This window comes from Echinops telfairi, unplaced genomic scaffold (assembly GCF_000313985.2).
Source record: "Echinops telfairi isolate 266 unplaced genomic scaffold, ASM31398v2 ScPeMD7_23;HRSCAF=83, whole genome shotgun sequence".
In the NCBI taxonomy this organism is placed as follows: Eukaryota; Metazoa; Chordata; class Mammalia; order Afrosoricida; family Tenrecidae; genus Echinops; species Echinops telfairi.
Window position 1 is genome coordinate 47,886,333 of NW_022103920.1, and position 18,692 is coordinate 47,905,024.

The window sequence follows — 18,692 nt, forward strand, 5'->3', positions numbered from 1 at the left end:
TGTCCAGTTGTCTACAGATGGGTCTTGGGTCCCCAATCTACACTCCACCTCATTCACAATGATTTGATTTTTTTTTGTTCTTTGATGCCTGATACCTGATCCCTTCAACACCTCAGGATCACACAGGCTGGTGTGCTTCTTCCATGTGGGCTTTGTTGCTTCTGAGCTAGATGGCCACTTGTTTATCTTCAAGCCTGTAAGACCCCAGACACTATATCTTTTGACAGCCGGGCATCATTAGCTTTCTTCATCACTTTTGCTTATGCACCCATCTGTCTTCAGTGATCGTATTGGGAAGGTGAGCACACAATGGTATGATTTTTGGTCTTTGATGTCTGAGAAGTACAACTCTTGACCAGAGTAGAAAGCTCTCTTTCTCCTGCAGAGTGAGGAGGTGTTGAGAACTGCTGCCCTGGCAGCTAGCATCCCAATGAGTCCCCACATCTCTTTCAGGTCAACCAAAAACATGTGAGCTTCTCTTGTCAATTGTCATGGTTTTCTTTCTTTCTATCTTTCACTTTCTCTCTCTTTTCAAAGATTCATGAACTCCACAGAAAAAGGAAAAAGTTGTCTCTGTATTGCAAAGGTACATCCACCTGGGAAGTAGGTGGAAGCGTTTCCAGTTTGACAATGTTATTCCTCATTTCTTTTATTCCTTACAGTGACATATATTCTTGGGAAAACATTTCCTTATGCTATTTTAGACCTCCATTTAATGATGGCAAATCATCACATTCCATGAGTCCCCTTCTCTTCCAGGTGTTATTTTAAGTTTCTTCATCTTAGCCTCATTTAACTGCCATCTTCCTCTCAAGAATTTACTTCGTCAGTCTTCTAGTTGTTTGTGAAAAGAGAACAATTCTAAGACCAGCTTCCCATTCCTAGTTATAAAAGGAAAACTTTCTATCTTCTCTGAAGTCAATTCACGGACTAGAAATTTTCTGAAAATCTTAGTGTCAGGTACTCTGCTAATCTTTTCTTCTTGTCGAAGAGGAACTTGACTCTCTCTCAAGTCCTACGGTTGATATCTTCTCTAGAAGAAACGGGGTTTGCGAATGTTCTCCCCTCCCCACTTCCCTTCACAGATGTTTCCACACGGTTTTCCTACATCATTCCAAGAATATATTTTCCATTGTCTTCCAGTGACTCTGGTCCATGTAACACATTTGTAAAAAAGTATCTTTTGATTCATTAAGAATCTAATTTGATTAATATACATTCAACTCTGAATAACTTATATGCTTCATGATTCCAAATATTTAAGTGTATAACATAGATGATTAATGATAAATGGGTGAGGAAGATGAAACCATTTCTGGGCAGAAGAAATTTGTCTGTATGTTCCAGATAGTACATGTAGTTTGCTTGACAGGTTTCCATAAATTTGGAGACTAAATATAACTCCGCCAAAACACTGTAGAAAGGATGAAACCTCACATAGATGGTATATGCAAAGATTTATTAATCTGGCCACATGTGTGTTCTGGTGCACTATAATTACTTTACTTTCACTAAATAAAACAAAAAGAAAGCCCCAAGGCATAAGGCCAACTAATTTGAGAATCTAAGAGTAGCACTGTTTTTCTTACTTGTAGACCCAGGAGAGTTTATTATCAGATTCACAATTAAGAACTGACAATAATGGTGTGATTTTCCCATTCCCTTTACCTCAACCTTCCAACCCCGAGATGGGAAATTTAACCTAGTCAATTCCCAGAAAGACCAATCCACAAATCTGCAGAGTTGACTTGTTGATTGAGAGTTATTTTTATTTATTTTAAAATAAGCTTAATGCTTTTATAAGAAAATCAAGGCATGCCACAGGATTATCACAGAAATATACTTGCAAAACCAATTCCTCACTCTTTTTGTGAGAAATGTATCCCTTTCAATGAATAGAATTCGCCCTCAAACCTATTTCACTCATTTCTTAGAGAAACAGGCCAGATAATACCAGAGCATCTGAACATGGCATTACTGAAACCTCTGCTCACATTCTGCACCACCACCCCAATGTAAGAAAGTAGAATTAAATATGCAGAATTTCATCTGCAGTCCTGTAAAAAAAATGGCATGAAATAGAGAGTGAAAAGGTAGAAAGTAAGCAAGGGAAGTTCAGGCACAACGAGGAAATTCATTTTCTTCAGGTAGTCTGGGAGACTATTCAGGTGGAATATACATGGCCCCGAACTATGTCTTCTTTTCTCCTGTCATCACCGACAGAGTAATAAGGATTCGTCCTTCTAAGGTCACACAGGGATGGTCAAAAGAAGCAAATGATAACAACCAACTGGAGTCCCCTTATTCCTTCTGACTGGTCCCATCACTATTCACCTGAAATTTCCTCATTGCTACTTCCTAGCGTCTTTTGAACACATTCTGCTACTAGCATCAGTTCGGGTTTTCATCTACACTGCCCGGACCGCGGGATGCCGCTCCAACAGTAGACTCACATACCAGAGATCGCGGAGCTGGTGCAACGTCCGTGCAGCCAACTTGAAGGCCACTAACAATATCCGCGGACAATAACACAAGTTGTAATAAAGCTTGAGTGTTGCCCAGCTCTAAAATATCTAAAATCTAAAATGTCTTCTATGCACGCTGAAGAGAATATTTTAAATCAACAGGAAGATAAAAGCCTCTCCAATTGGATTTTAGTCCCTAGATTCAATTGCTCATAAAATGATAAAATATAAGCTCAATAACCAAAGGAAGTGTGATTCTAGAAGGTACGATTTATATATTCCCTCTACCCAAGCTTTGTTTCCATCAACTAAGAGGTAAAAGATGTGTTATAATGAATTCATGCTAGACTCAACCTTATAGTTTAAGACATATCACACTGAGTACAACAAAACATGATTTCAATGATGGCATGCTGTTTGGAAAACTGCCATAAGAAAAAAAAAAACGAAGTAACTTACTTGCAAGTAAATGGAAGTCCTTTATTCCTAATACATCTATTGGCACATTGGTCTGCTGTGTTCACTTTTTTGGTTTTTATCCGCAGTAATGAGTCTTCTTTAACTAGGGTAGTTTTTGCTGACTTTTTGAATTCGTGAAGTGTATTTCTTCTTTTCTTCTGTCCTTCTGTTTTAAAAATGGGAAAATGCTTTTAAGGCTGATATTTAAAATATGTCCTTGAGGATTACTTACAAGATAATGTCTCATCTGACAACCTAGTACACTGTGGCAAGGAGGGAGCGGTGCAGGAGAGCCGTACTCTCAGAGTTGAGAGCAAGGAAGGAATATTGTTACCACAGGAAAACAAATAATTTGTCATGTCGACTCACTAATCTACAGTCCTTCAAACGAAATGTACTTTAAAAAAATAGACCCGAGTTCCCTCTGAAGAAAGAACTAACACGAGATTCGCCAAACGACAGAAAAAGCAAGCATCCGTGCCAGAGTCACACTGTGGCATGCTTCACAATTACAGTTTCCATCTTCGGCTACTGGCCTTTGCGTAAGTTGCACTATTGGAAACTAATCCAAAGACAGACAAGAAGCTCCTCACTTCATCCTTTGGACAAAGTCTTCTGCTTTCTTCTCAGAATACTTCAGACTATCCGTATGTTATCCTCTCTTGCCTCATTTATTATACAAATGTTTTCTCTGCATTGGGGCACTCTTTCGTAGTATCATTGGATTGCTTGTCTTGAGACCAAGCCAAGCACTATAAATCAAATGCATGTAAAATTTCATCCTTTAATGTAGCATTATTATTTTTTGTCACAAAAGTATTCTAAAAAGCCCCTGGATAGCAAGACGCCTCCTACTAAAACAGCTAAAACACAGAATTAAAACATCCTGAAAGACTTAAGCTTATATCCCTATTTAGACTAACAAGAATTTGTTTCTTTTTTTTCTGTTGACCCAAAGTAATGCAATCTGTACTGATAACCATCCTCCCCAGCATTGGAATCAACACATTTACTATATGGCAGTTGTTGTGTCCTGAGGATGGTCATGAATGTCTCTCCTTTGTCAATTTTTCTGAATTCCCTTATAAAGAAGGCAAAATTATAGTATTTTATTTATTTTAAAGATTAACAACAACAACAGCAGCAAAAAGAAGACAGTAGAAAATACACTGACCATATAGAAGAGTTCAGATTTGAAATTCTTCATTTGACTTCAGAAGGTCACACTTAACCACTCCTGATGCCATCTTTCTTTAAGAGTTTATGTGGAAATATGATTTATAAATACTGAAGATTTGATTTGGAAATGCAAATAAGGGGGAAAAAACTTGGGTGGTGCAGAAGGAAATATGTTTCTGACCTTCATGTGTGGTGCAATGTCTCAGGAAGACAGAGGAAAAAGTTTGGAGTTGAAAATTTGAAATATGGCTAACACAATGAAGTACCATGAATGACATCATGCTCGGTTTGCCAGAAACCACTGCCTGCCGCGGGATTGTGAAGCATGCAGATACTACTCATTAATGTCCACTCCAACCTGAAGCCAACAGTCAACTCTAATTCTTACAATGATGCTTGCATCTTTAACTTCCTTTTTGCCCACCCAGATGAAATTTTCTGGTTTACCACAGAGACAGTTTAAAAAGAGATTTTAAAGTAGAAATTCAACCAAATAATCTATCAGTAGGTTATGTATAGAGCATGAACCATGCACCTTGCATAAATTCTGGCATTCTTACTGAATTGCCAAATGATCTTATTTAATTACCTGAGATGCTAATAATGCTCAATTTGTCAACCTAAAAAAAATGGGCTATCTCAGCCTTGAATTTAAAGAGCTCTTAAACTATCATTATTAAGTAAATATGGGGGGGGGATGATTTGAAATGTTATCCTACATTTTTTTATTGTAAAAAGCAAAAGAATCATTATCTTATGCAAAGATTGTGCATGTTTTTTTCAAATATTATTTTCTGACATGTAACTATGTGAATTGAGGACAAGTTTCTCCATTAAGAAATATTCTTTCCTTCGACCTCATTCTTCTGCGTTATAGATGTAAAGCATTTCCAAATATAATAGCATTTGGTTTCCCATATCGCTTTTAATATTTCTAAGAAACAAATAGTAATTAGTAGATGCTAAAAGTATATTTTTAAAAACCTGCCCTTTGAAATGGGACAATGTCAAGTACATACTTCTAATATAAATTTTGTCAACTATAAGTACAAAATTAAAATTGGCCTGAGGGAACTAAATTTACAATATGTATCTATTAATTACTGAATAAAACCCAATGTTCGGGTTTCTTTGCCAACAGGAAGGCAAGCAATAAAGACTGAAGTAGAGAAAAATGGTCCTGTAGGATTGCTGTGTGTCATGTTCCACAGTTCTATAGTCTACCTGCTGAAAGGGGGTACTGTCTGGTTGTACCTTATAACAATAGTCCACCCTTATTTGTTGATAAGTTTTTCCCACACTACCTTTCATCTTAAGATGAAACAGCATTCTAGAAAACAAATCAATCTATGATTTCCATTTTTTAGATACTAAATGGAAGGGAAATGCTCTACTGGGCTACAGAGCTAATCAGGGCAATCAAAAGCAGGTACTAGCATCCACTTCACCCTATTTATTTCTCATGAGTTTGAGACTTTCCCTTATAAATTCAGTCATATCTCCTAGGATAGTCACTACTCAAAAATGTGAAGTTGTAACTTGCACATCAGGTGATTCATGAATTTATAAAATCAATGCCTTCTTCAATAAGAGAACAATTCAAAACAGAAATCTTTCAAAAACAGCATCTGAAAATAAAATCCCTTCGCTGAAAATAGTTTCAAACATTCTCTTCCAAATGTATTAACAACTGATGCTTGTTTTACTGAAAACAGTTAAAAGCCAAGCTTAATTTAGAAAGAAACTCAAAGATATCTTTGGATCATATTTGTCCCCTCCTATTCCTTGTATGTGACTGCTAGTTGAAGTTTATAAACAAGATTCTGAAATGAAATCAAAGGGCGAGCACTCACTGCCATTTTGTAGTGCTTTCCATGACAGGTCCCCTTTCCTTGCTCCCAGGAAAAGAAACCATTCTTGAAGCTATCTTTCCTAAGAACACCAAGTCTCTAGTTTAGAACTGAAATCATTAGGATCTTGGTGAAACTCTGCAAACAGAAAGTGGGGTCAACGGTATCAAGGTGCTTGAAGAAAGACACATTTCTCTCTCTGGCCCCTGCGCTTCACAATCATTTCTATCAGTACCTCATCTATTTTCTTCTCTGGGTGGACTAACCATTGACTTCAAAGGAAAGGATTTGCAGGGTGTGGAAAGAAGAAGGAATTTGACTGCACACATTCTGAGAAGTCCACCCCCATGATTAGTGATAAACAGCTTAAGGTGGCAAGACGTTAAGATGAAAGCATACAAATAATTAATGGAAGGGGATGAGGGTGACTGCGAATTTTACGCTAGCTACCCAAAGAAACGAATCATGAAAAGAAGTTTCAATTTTATGAGCATCAAAGACCTTGGGTGTCACAAAATATCATCATCTCCATCTCTCAAAGGAGGCAACAGTATCACAACTAAAGATGTCCAAAGAAAAGGATTAAAAGGTCATCAGATTTCAGCAAAATGTTTGTGTTTGACAAACAGCATAATAATCACTTCCCAGAAAATTGATAACATGAAGTGATGCTCATTATCAGAGTGAAGTCCTCCTTCCGGATACGGATTCTGTCCTTCCTGCTTCGCTGTTCATTGTTCGTTGTCATCTAGCGTCCTCTTGATCTCTACCTCTGCTGTACATTTCTGCCACAAATGCACTGCAACTTAATTACCCAAGCTAAAATACAACTTCAATAACTTAGCTTGTGGACTTGAATACTTTCCACCATAGCTCACAATAGCCAGAATAGAGACAATGTGGTTTAGCACCGCATCCAAACCATGCAACCCAAACCTAGTTTCCAATCAGAGATCATACCTTTCCGAGTCACATGTCCAGTACCCTAGTCTCCCTTGCTAACTCTCAGAACATAGGCTTCATTTTCTCACCTGCATGCTTTTGGTACTTTGTGTTCTTCTAAGTTCGATTTCAACCATGTTACCTGACCATCATTTCATGCTCAACTCAGGTGTCAGATAGCCCCTAATCCTGGTTTTATCTACTAAGCGAGAAATGAACTCATAATATTGCTATTTCTAATGCTGGACTTTTCTCATATTACTTAGAAAAGTTAACTTTCAAAAAAAGTAATTTCCACTTGAATTTCTTTCTGTATAGATAAAAGAGGGTGGGGCGAGGGGGTGGAGGACTCTCAGCTCTATCCATTAGTTGCTAAGATGCCAAAATCATGGAATTAAATTCTTTATATCTTAGTTTCCTCATGTTAAATAATTGACTGATGCCCGTCTTATTAGAATTAAATAAGCTTTCTTTTTAGAACTTGCCCAGAGCAGTTGCTCAATAAACAGTGATTCCTTTCTCCCTTGTTCATCTTGATATCCCACACAGATCTTGGATATTAGTTATTCAATTAATGTTTTAGTGTTACTATAGGGAATCTGATCTTTTTTTACCAGTGTACGTGAGTATGGGAAAAAGATAATCCTATTTACGCCAACCCCTACAAGGATGATTTGGTTCTATTATTTTGAATATTTCTTAAGAAACCCCAAAAAAGGTTTATTCAAAACTGGTTGGCATCTTAACCATGTCTTTTCTAAAATTGCACTATTTTTCAAAATGTAGAGATATAATTCCTATAGTAAACCAAAGTGTTTAACTAAAGCAAGTAGCAACAACAACAAAAATAAACCCTCCAAAATGCTCAATTTAAGAGACCACAGAAAAGAACAAGCCTCCTTTGTATGTTCTAAGAGGGCTAATCATGTTTCCCATTTCGGAGTTTATTTTAAAAAATAAATAAATAAACGTGTCACCCAAACAAAGAAAAGCCATCTTTTGATGATATATTTTAGTACTATCCACTTCAGGAATTGTTCACAGCATATCTGTAATTCCCAAGTGGCCTCTCCTTGCTTGCCAGCGCACTCTTGAGCTGCTTTCTCCCTCTACTCAGGAAACGCAGTCATTTCAACATTGGCCAAAGTGAAATATAATTACAAATGTATATCTCCTGCCAAAACCCGGTTCTGCATGCCAAAAACTAACAGACATTGTCTATGGTTGATCTACCGTTTGGGGTTTCCACACAGGGTTCTCCCTTTCACTAGCACGATGCCTTCAGGTAACTGTACTCTCCTCTCCTTCAGAGCATCCAGTTTTAACTTTAGAAATGAAAGCCCTCCAATCACTAGCCAGGATCTCATGTCCCCCAAACCAGCAATATCTTGTAAGAATCCATTTTAAAGTGACACATCATAAGCATGTTAACCTGATTGCTGGCTATAAAAAAAAAGGATGGTTTGAACTAATTTCTTGTTCACCTCCTTCAGATATCTCGCTTAAACACTTTCATCAAATTGACCTTTCCCAAACAGCGTCACCTCCCAGAAGGGCCGTTTCACAAAATAGAAGAAGGCTAGGTGGGTTGAATGACTTCTTGCTGTTTAGTTCAGTTTTGAAGTTTTCAACCCATGGAATACATCAGAAGCTAGAACAGAGGGCCAATGAATTTCTCATTTAATTTGTCCCCAAGGATACAGCTGGTTTTCTGTTTTGTATAGATGGTTGAAAGTCTAGGTCTGCCATCTGTGTATCCGTTCCATCCTTTGCTTTCTCTGTGCACACCCCTGATGCTCTCTGCCATCCCCCACGGGCATCCCAGCTACTCCAATGATAATACAACCAAGTGCAGATGTTTCCTTGCCCTGATAACAGCCCACACTCCCAAAGCAACAAATGAAATCTGTAAACTACCAGGCAACATGCACGCCTAAGAAACTCCTCCCCAACCTTATCCTCTGGGGAGCAAGTGAAAGCCCTGATTGGGGTAGTTCTGGAGCGTTAAGCAGGGACGCACCAGTTAGGCTTTCCTGGCGGTGCAGTGTGGGGGCAGGCATCCACACCCGGACAGAACTGAGAACCTAGAAGAAAGGCTTTCTCTTTCAGTTTGCAACACGCATCTCCTCAGACTTTGATCTGCTCTCCCCAATGGCACCAGCACAACAAAAACCTGTATAAAGTCATGCTGGGGCCCTGACTGTTGGACTGGGCAATGTGGGGAGTGCATTACCATGGAAAACCCCTCTGTACAAGGATGGCTCCCCGCTGGGCTGACCATCACACTCCCCGATGCACAGCAGACCTCCTCTTCAGCTTTAAACTTGTTCAAACCAGCAAAGTTCCCGCAAGTATTCACACTGCCTTTGGATCCCAAAGTCCACCACGACTAGGCTAAGGGACAGTGCGATGGGGGCTGGGGGGTGGGGAGTTGGTGAGGTGGGAGAAGGAGGCTGGGGGGAAGTTAATTATCATTCAAAATGCTGCTCTAAAGGAAAGGGGGTGTCCAGGAAAGCATCCGGAACGGTTTAAGGAAGCCAGCCTCCTGCGGAGTTGAGAAAGGATGCTGGACCAGGGGAGGCAGTGTGAGCAGGCAAGGGTCGCAGATTTAAGATGAGAACCCAAAGGGAACACTAACCTGCAAAGGGGATGGCGATGGGCAGCAGCAGGAGGTGGAAGAGGACGTGCTGCAGCAGCAGGACTGGCAGAAGTTTTGTCACCCACATGGTGCTGCTGGGAGAGCTGGCGGATCCCACTGGACGCGATGCCTGAGAGAATCGTGTGCGGAGTCGGTGCCTGAAAGAGCCGGTCAGCCCTGAGCTGCTTTTTATTGCGATGAGCTAAGTTTGTTGTGTGATTAACTGGAAAGATCTAGGTCTGAACTCCCTCTTACGGTAAGAAACTGTTTAACAACGGCCCTTCACTCTTTTCCACCCTCCTCCTCTCCCCACCTCCCCTGCCCCCCACCCCAAACACCACCAAACAGATCCCAGCCCTGCTCCACCACCGCCACCCCCCTAGCCGCCTTCTCCGCTTAGGAAAGAAACTTACAAAGAAGAGGTCACCTGGCCTGAGGCCAGTTTCCATTTGGAAGCAAGCGCTCCCGATCCCAGTGACTCCTATCCGAATGGAGACGGCAGGAGGAGCCAGGCTCAGTCCAATGGCTAAATCAAGGCACAGGCGGAGGACCCGCTCCCTACATTTAAACTGGAAATGTGTGTGTTTACATATCTATTTGGGAAAAGAGGAAGGGGAAGCAAAAGACAGCAAAGAGCTGCCTTTCAGCTAAATGAGCCCTAGCTCCTGATCCTCGAGTTTCTGGGCTGGAGTTCTCTAGGGATTCAAAATGCAGGCACTGGCTCCCTGGAGCCCAGCGGGGTGAGCGCGGGAAGCCTGCTGGAAGGCAGGTCGCGCCCAGGTAGAAGAGGCCAGGTAAGAAAAGGCTGTGTATGGGGCAAACATCAATTAAAAGGCAACTCCAAAGCACCCACCTGGCCAGTCAGGTTCGGGAAATTGTCCCTGCCCCAGGGACTTGGGGCAGGCAGGTTCTTTTACATTTTTTTCCAGAAGCTAGACTGTGCTCCGACATCACCACAGATTTGCCCAGAGTGCATTTCAAAAGAAAGTCTGGTTTAGAGTCTGCCATAAAATCTGGTGACGCGCTCCACTGAAGTGGTTAAGCGTCTGACCTTATCCACTCCTCCCTGACTCTGACAGGTAAACGGAGCATGCGCTCTATGTCTGCTCACACACGTCTGTGGGCCTGCACCTCCTACGACGACCTCATTCTCCTTTCAGATCCCACCGGCCCCCAAGTTCTCCGTGGAGGCAAGACGAGTTGCCCAGGGGAGGTCCTCTTCCAGACCTCTCGTTGAAGTCACGGTGTGTCTTTGTACGTTGCGGTGGATGCTCTGATGAAGCAAGGGCATGCTTGTTTTCAACGGTACCTGGAGGGTTATTTGCCCGGGTACGTGTGCCTGGGCACCGGTGGGACCAGCTTCTCTGTCTACAGAGGACGGATGGGAAGGAGGGCAGAACACAGGCGTGACTTCGGCACAGTGGACGGCTGTGCAGAGTGCCTGTCCTTAGGTAGGTGCTGCCCAGTCGATTCCCACTCACAGCGACCCTGGGCAACAGCGCAACCCTGCCCACGGGAAGAAGTGTTGGAGCCCATCGATGCAGGGTGGCAGTGGAACGAAATTAAAGTATGTTAAAAAAAAATGAGGCAACACAAATCTCTGGTCCTCCAGCTCCTCCGGGCCCATTTCCAGGAGAAAACAAATCTCTGCTTGTGGGACCCTAGGCTGGTGGAATAGCTAGAGAGACTCCAGACGAAAAGAACCACTTCTGACAGAAACATGTTACTTCTGACATTGTTAATCCTCCTCTCTCTTTTTTCATGGTCACCATATCAAAACAAAACAAAAGCACAATGAAAGTCCATTTGTCAGCTGAGCTCGGGTATCCTAAGTGTCCATTTTACTTTAGTTTTTTGTTTCCCTGGCACTTTGGGGGGGTGGAAATCTCAATTTTGATCTTTTTCCTGTCCATGATATTGTCTTCTCCCATTGCATCTCTCATGCTTCATTGGGTATTACATTTACTTTTTTAAAGAGCTGGGTGTTTTCTTTGTAATAAATACAGATGTAATAAATTTCTTTGTAAATAAATTTCTACAGAAAAAAAATGAAGGAGGCTGGTCTTTCTATTATTTTCTTCAGTCCACTTCATGAGGAAGCAAAGTTATAAGAACATTTGTAATTATTATAGTCTTAGCGTTAAATCAGGTGAGGATAAGGGATTCAGATTGAAAGATTGATTAAATTAACTTAATGGGTCAATTATTTTTTTCAGTTTTCTATTGTCACATTTAAGAGGATAAACTTAAATTTATTTAATGGTTATATACTTAATATTTCTCTTCTGAAAAGAGTTACTGTTTTATCTGCATTAAAATAACTAATATTTACTAAACTTGTAGTATACACTGACTCATGACTAACTCCTCCTTTAAAAAAGTGTCTTATTTAATTCTTACAATAAATGTATTGTAAATTAGTATACTTCCCATTTTGTAATCATGAAAACTTAGGTAATTTATTTTACGCTTAAGCAACTTGTCCATGAGGAGAGAAATGAGCCTTTATGTTCCCATAAAGATTTACAATTTTGGAAACCCTATTTAGAATCACTACAAGTCAGAATTACTCAAAAGTGGTAGCTTTGGGGTATAACTGCCAAAATTAGCCTAAAGCCAAATATATTGGAAATGCTCTGTGATTATAAAATAATCCAATAAATAAATGTAGTAAACTCTCCCCCAAATAGTAATGGGATAGACAAATGGATCTGTCCATCCTAAACACACACATGATCTATTATGATCTTGTCCTGGTAACACAGTCTCTTGTTGTTGTTTTTTTAAATTATAGTCACAATGTTTTTTTCTCCATTCCTACAATGTAGTGGGTCATTTAATATGGTTTTCCTAGCAATAGCCTTTGTTTCTCCCACAAAAATAACATTTTCCTGATGGGTCTGGATAAGAGACATGCTAGAAGATACTGATAAGACTCACTGGTGAGTGCTTGCTACCAGGATTCACTGAGGGCCTTTCAGCTGCGTTTAAAAGGAACCCTTTCAGAAGCAGGTGGTAGGGAGCAGGCAGATTTCACTCCCAGCAAAAAAGAGCCAGAAGTAAAGCACGTCTTTTGAACCCCAAGATCCTGTACATTAAAGCTCCTGATCCAGGAGACTGCCTGGACACCGAGGAGTCATCGGGGAGCAGCAGCAGAAGGACCAAGAGCCAATGCCTGAGACTTAATTACTATAACCAAAGAACGAATGAGATGCATCTTTCTATTTTTTCTTCTGGGAAAAATGTCGAAATTATAAGCATATTTGTTACTATGGTAGGCTTGGAGTTAAATCAATTCAAGATAAAGGATTCAGACAAGCACTGCTCAGATTCTGAACTGAGTCAAAAGAACAACTTCTGTCAATATCACCTTGACTTATTGACATCTCACTCTCGTTGAGTCTATTCCAACTCATAGGAAGCCTGTCGGCCAAAGAAGTGCCCCTGTGGGTTTCCAGAGGGTAAATCTGTATGTGAGTCAAACGCTTCATCTCTCCCGTGGAGCCATTGGTGGCTTCTAAGTGCTGACCTGGCAGACAGCAACCCAATGCCCCATCTGTGGAGTGGGAGAGCAGCAGCAGCCCAGCCGTAGTCAAGCATGGACTGCCCAGCCCACAAAACAAGTAAAGCCAGTGCTTTGGGGCAGAAGTAGTCTTATGGAGTGGGGTGCCTCTGGGCGCTTCGTTGAGAGACCTGGGCTGGCTGACCCACAGAGAGCTGGGTGCCTTCAAGCTGAGGCTTCTGGCAGAGTGGTATACCCTATGAGCAGTTCTCACCAGCCCTGAAAGAGCCTTGCAACTTGTCTGGACTGAACAACAGTATTCTGACCATCTCTCACTTGAACTGTAACCTGTAAACTTACATCATACAGCCCAGAATTATGAGCACCACCTGAGTTCTGTGTGGCCATTGCAATGAATTCTCTACCCCAGCCCCAGGAGTAGTATGCTGTGGGAGGGGCTGTTGGTGTCAAGATGTGGTAAAAGGGGGAGAGGGCGAACACATGTCTGACCTCAGCCTCATAGAAATCTGTCTTGGTAGATGATGATGTGAAGTCTGAGTTTCTTTTCTGCCATGTGTCGCTGGAGAAGGTCAGACACCACCTTCACACCATTTCTTTCTTCAATTCCCTAGCCACTCCCTATACCTTATGTATTTAAGTGTACAAATTCCCAGAAGTGTGCCTGAAGGTTTTTATCCCATAAAACATCTCATAAAGAGAATACTTTGGAATCTACAATTTCTCTAATTAGTTAACTACAGGATGGGATGGGTACTCATTGCCCCATATACTTTAAATTCATCTTAAATTAAATTTGTCTCTAGTATCCCATGTAAACAAAGAATTGCATGGAAAAAATGTGTACTATTGGATTTTTTTTTTTGGGGGGTATTTTGAAGACTGCATTTAGTTTCAAAGGAGAGTGGGGGAAAGCCTTTGCCTTCAAAAGCTTCATGTTTTTCAAGCGTGTGTAGTACATCGGGAACAAACCAATTCTACCTTGTGCTCTGAAAACTGCTAATGCGTTCTAGGCTCTTGAATTCCTCATTCTATCTGTTCAACACCTGGTGCACGCCAAATGCAAGTCTGTTTGATGCTATCATTCATCTCCACTCAGATTAGTTCGAAACCAGGGTTGCAAACCCCAGTTCTGTCACTAACTTTGAGAAAGTTTTAAGTGTTAGCCACCCAGTACTAATACTCGGCTTTTAGACCAGTAAAGACTCTACTCAACACTTACATTGTGTGCAATCACTTTTCACATGACCCTGCCGCTCATATTCAGATATTAAAATTGATTTTAATGAAGCGAGATTGTTTTCTTTTAATAAGTAAATTTCTATAGCTAAAGAATTAAGGACAGACTGGTCTATTTCTTCTCTTGGGAAAACAGTTACAAACACATTCGTAAGTAGTAAAGGCTTGGAGCTAAATTGATTCAAGATAAAGAATTCAGACAAGAACAATTCAGATTCTTAACAGAGTCAAAAGGACAACTTGTGTCAATACCACTTTAATTGACTGGTATCGTGCTGCCATTGAGTCACCTTTTCGTACCCTATCAGTCAGAGTAGAACTGCCCCTGTGGGTTTCCAAGAGTGTACATCTTCATCAGAGTAGAAACTTCATCTTTCTCCCACGGAGCAGCTGGTGGTTTTGAACTGCTGTCCTTGGAGTTAGCCACCCTGTACCACCAGGGCTTGCTTTTCTGGTTTTATTCAAGTACTCTACCTTTCAGAACTGAGGCTTCCAGGCACAACAGAAGTGTCACTGGATGCGTAGATGTTGTCTAGTGACAGTGGCCTTGAAATGGGTGTGTCATTCTGCAATAACTGAGGCGGTCTTCTTAGGACTGTCGCAGCAGGGGAAAGATTCTGCTCACCCAATGAAAGGGTCTACAAAGACCATTAAGCATTTGGGTCCTGTAGGAGACAGAGGTGGCATAGTGGGTGAGCCTTGGTGGTGTCGAGGGCTGCACACTAGGAAGCTCAACGATAAATGAACAGTTGGAAACCACCAGCTGCTCACCAGAGGACAAGATGAGGCTGGCTCCTCCCACTGAGATTCACCGTCTGAGACCCACAGGGCAAGTTCTACTCTGTCCTCTAGGGTGGAATCAACCCAATGGCAGAGAATTTGGTTTGAAAGGGACAGAGGCATTACCATAAACTCTATATGTCAGTCTTTGCTGGGATCCCTTAAACATACCCTCAATACTGTTTGAGGGTGGGGCCTCCGTCTTTGAGTTGTTCTTCACACCAATAAGGCCCTGCTATCTCCTGGTCTGAAGAGTCCACTGTGTGTTGTATCTTCTAACGAGCCCGGATAACCAAGTACAGAGTTAATATCTCTCTCATAACAAGTGCTCTGTGTGCTGCCTTCCTGATTGGGTGTGTAGGGGTTTCAGGAATAAGGACAGGGCCTCCAACATTGTACAGCTAGCCCAGGTTTCTCTTTTCTAAATCAAATCTTGGCTGTTCTGCGTGGCTTGAATTTTGACAGGATCAAATTAGCTGGTGGTCCAGCAGATGGAAGTGTAGGATCAGACCTGGACGAGTCAGGAGGGATTTGACTTTAGCTACCTGCTTGGCTGCTCAATCAGTAAGATGGTGGGTTCTCTTTTATTATATACATCCTTCTCTCTCTCTTTTTTTTTTAACATCCTTCTCTTATAGTGCCAGTGGCAGTTCAGTCCCGCAATGTCTGCTAGTTGGCCCATGGCCCTAAAATGGCCAAAATTGCCTTGGTGTATTTCTGGTCTTTACACGTGGTGGTAAGGCTTGTCAGCAGTACTGGATCACAGCCTCAGTGTGGGGATCTTCCCACTCATAGGCAGAAATCATGTATAAGCCTCTCGCCAGGAGGACATGATAAAACACGTGTTAAGTCTAGCACTGTGAACGATGCACTGTCTCCTGGGAGGACAGCTAACAGGGTATAAGGATTGGTGAGGAATGGGACCCTCAGACACACAGAGAGAGCTGGGAGTTAATTCAGCGTTTCTAATTTGGAACTCCAAAGGTCAGGGAAAAAGGCTTGCTGATAGGCATCCAGACAATCTAGTTCCAATCCTGTTCCTTCTGGAAAGAGGGCCTCTGATGGAAGTTCAAACTGGGTAGGATGTTCGACATGAACTCAAAATACAATTGCTTGTTTTCCCACCGTCATTGCAACCTGGGGCTTCTTGTGGGAGTGAGCATCTGAGTCTTTTTCAGTCATCTGGGAGAAGGTGTTTCGCTAATCAAACACCTGTCTACACTAAGGGATGTAAGGCAATGCATACAGCCAAGTACAACCTAGTTGGAACTTTGACTTTGTCTATAAAATAACAAAAGTGACCTACAACTCCAGGGTTTTAGGAGGCATTATAAACTCAACTTAATCTTCTTTGTAAATTAATACAACGTTGACTGATCACTTAAATGGGCTTTCATAGTTGTTCAATCAAATCAGAGAGTCTGCCACTTACCTCTGACTTTTGCCACACTCTCAGGAAATCTTACAGTTTGTGGTGAGACCACAAGGCGACATCCATAAAAATGACAGTAACATCATCACAGGGTAGAAATGGTCTAGTGTGCAAAAATAGCAGGGTTACTTCTATTTAAGCAGAAATCACCATTTTTTTTCCTGATTCGAGTCACCAAGGTCCATAACACAAGAGCTAGTGCAACATAAAGTAAATTCTTCTCAAACCAAAAGTGCCGTCATGCCTGGAACTGTGTCTCGTCTCTTGGGAATAACCAGAAGATAGGTGTTGAGAAGACCAGGAAACCTTAAGTGAAACTGAGCTCCCTGATGCTGCATTGTTGTTTTTTTCAGAGCCACGCGGGGCCGTTTTCTGAAGCCGGGAGGCCCGTGGACTAACACTCAACACTTTGTGCTTAAAGCCCGGCTTTTATGTATTTCCAGGTGTCGGCTGTTTTGTTAAATCTGGAGTGCCCCAAACTTATAAAACTTAAGCTTTCTACACCTGGTATATTAGACACTGGCTATCCTACACGAGTACAACCGGTGAATGTAAGGAATCTACTTCTTTTTTTCCTTAAGTTAAAATTCAGCTCTTCTAAAATCATTAGCATAAGAATGCTGAAATATACACAATTTGTTACGTCTCCAAGCAACTGCTTAATTCATTTATGTTGCATTCTAAAGTCATGTAATAAAATTAGGGGGGGTGTTTCTCTTTTACTATATGTACATGTTGAGTGTTTATTGTGGTCTTGGGGATATCCGAGGGCAGCTCCGTTTACCATATGGCACTCATGACCAGGCATTACATTTCAAATTTGGGTTAAAAAGGCCTCATCTGGTAGAACATTACTTTTGTGTGAGCCCGTGGGTGTGTGTTGTTTGTTCATATCATAATGCATGGTTCGAGTGGTGTATTAGCTGTAATTTACATTCCTCAAGGGGCTAGTCCCCCAAAGCAATGATAGTGGGGTCCCATCTAGTATAGTAATATTACTGAAGACCACCTGGATATATTTCTGGTTTATGCTTTATATGGTAATAAAGTTAGATTTAGGGTTTTGTTTTGTTTTAAGCAGCTTGCACTTCTGTTTCTAGTTGATGAACCTGGACTTCCCTTACTAAAAGATAGGATCTTTGGCAGATGTGTAAGCTCTTTCAAGTTTGGGATCAATTGCACTTATGAGAGAACTGTAGGGACTATCAAAATTACCCAAACCATTGGTTTTCTCTAACCTAAAATTGTGCAAATGAGGAGGCACATTTAAGATTTCTGAAACTGTCTTAAATATTATTAATATATTTAATTATATTTAAATATAATTATTAATATATTTAATTATAATATATATAATTATATTTAAATATAATATTTAAGCTTGCTATATGTGTAAGCATTTTAACACTTCACAAGAGCATTAGTGAAAATGATTAAAGTACAGACATTATAAAAATTGACATAGATGAAGTATCTTGCTCAATCCATATTTCCAACCCTGGAACTCTAAAAGAGTATTCTGTATTACATATGGAATCACTGATCCGGGTTAACAATTAGAAGAGGAACCACTATGTAGAACACCAGTTTACAACAGATTTTTGTTTTGAACGTTTGTCAATGGTCAGAATTGACTGGACAACTGATTTGGGTTTTTTGATTTAATATATTCTAATTTTGTTCTTCCTTTTCCCCCAGAAAGAAATTCCTAACTCTTATAAGTGCTTTCAGACCTAATAGCTACCCAGTATCTTCCCAATAGCCCTAGTAGTTACTTAACATCATAAAACTTTGTAACTCATTTAATTGCTAAATCTATAAAATATGTCACTTCAATGCCTGATCATTACACTTTCTGTGTTATGGATTTATTTAGTTCTTTCCTAATATATTCAAAGAAATAGTGAAAAGTTCAGAGGAAGTCCAAATTAAGACCACTTATTGAGAAATTTCCCTCTAGCCATCTGCAAAGTTATTATTTATAGTTCTTTATAATTATTTGTAATTAAATCTGTTTTAATAATTATAGTAATTATTAGGAAATATTCATATGATACACATGGGACACATTTGAGAGTACAAAGCAATTTGACACATTACTATTTTTGTTATTTATGAAAAGTTTAAGATCTGATACTCTTTTGCTTATTTAATACTTCAAACAGTACATATTTAAATTAAATATTCA

The 18,692-nt window shown here is 40.5% G+C and overlaps 1 protein-coding gene across 2 annotated transcripts in view; it reads right to left on the bottom strand.

Moving 5' to 3' along the window:
• HGF (hepatocyte growth factor) overlaps nt 1-9,669 on the bottom strand; it is a 71,341-nt gene extending 61,672 nt beyond the window's left edge. For both annotated transcript variants that reach the window (XM_045288777.1, XM_004702627.2), the window contains exons 1-2: nt 9,534-9,669; nt 2,925-3,090 (exon numbers count right to left, since the gene is read on the bottom strand). In XM_045288777.1, the coding sequence (XP_045144712.1) occupies nt 2,925-3,090; nt 9,534-9,621 (254 nt within the window). In that variant the 5' untranslated portion in view covers nt 9,622-9,669. The remainder of the gene's footprint in view (nt 1-2,924; nt 3,091-9,533) is intronic.
• Between the last annotated feature and the right edge of the window lie 9,023 nt (nt 9,670-18,692).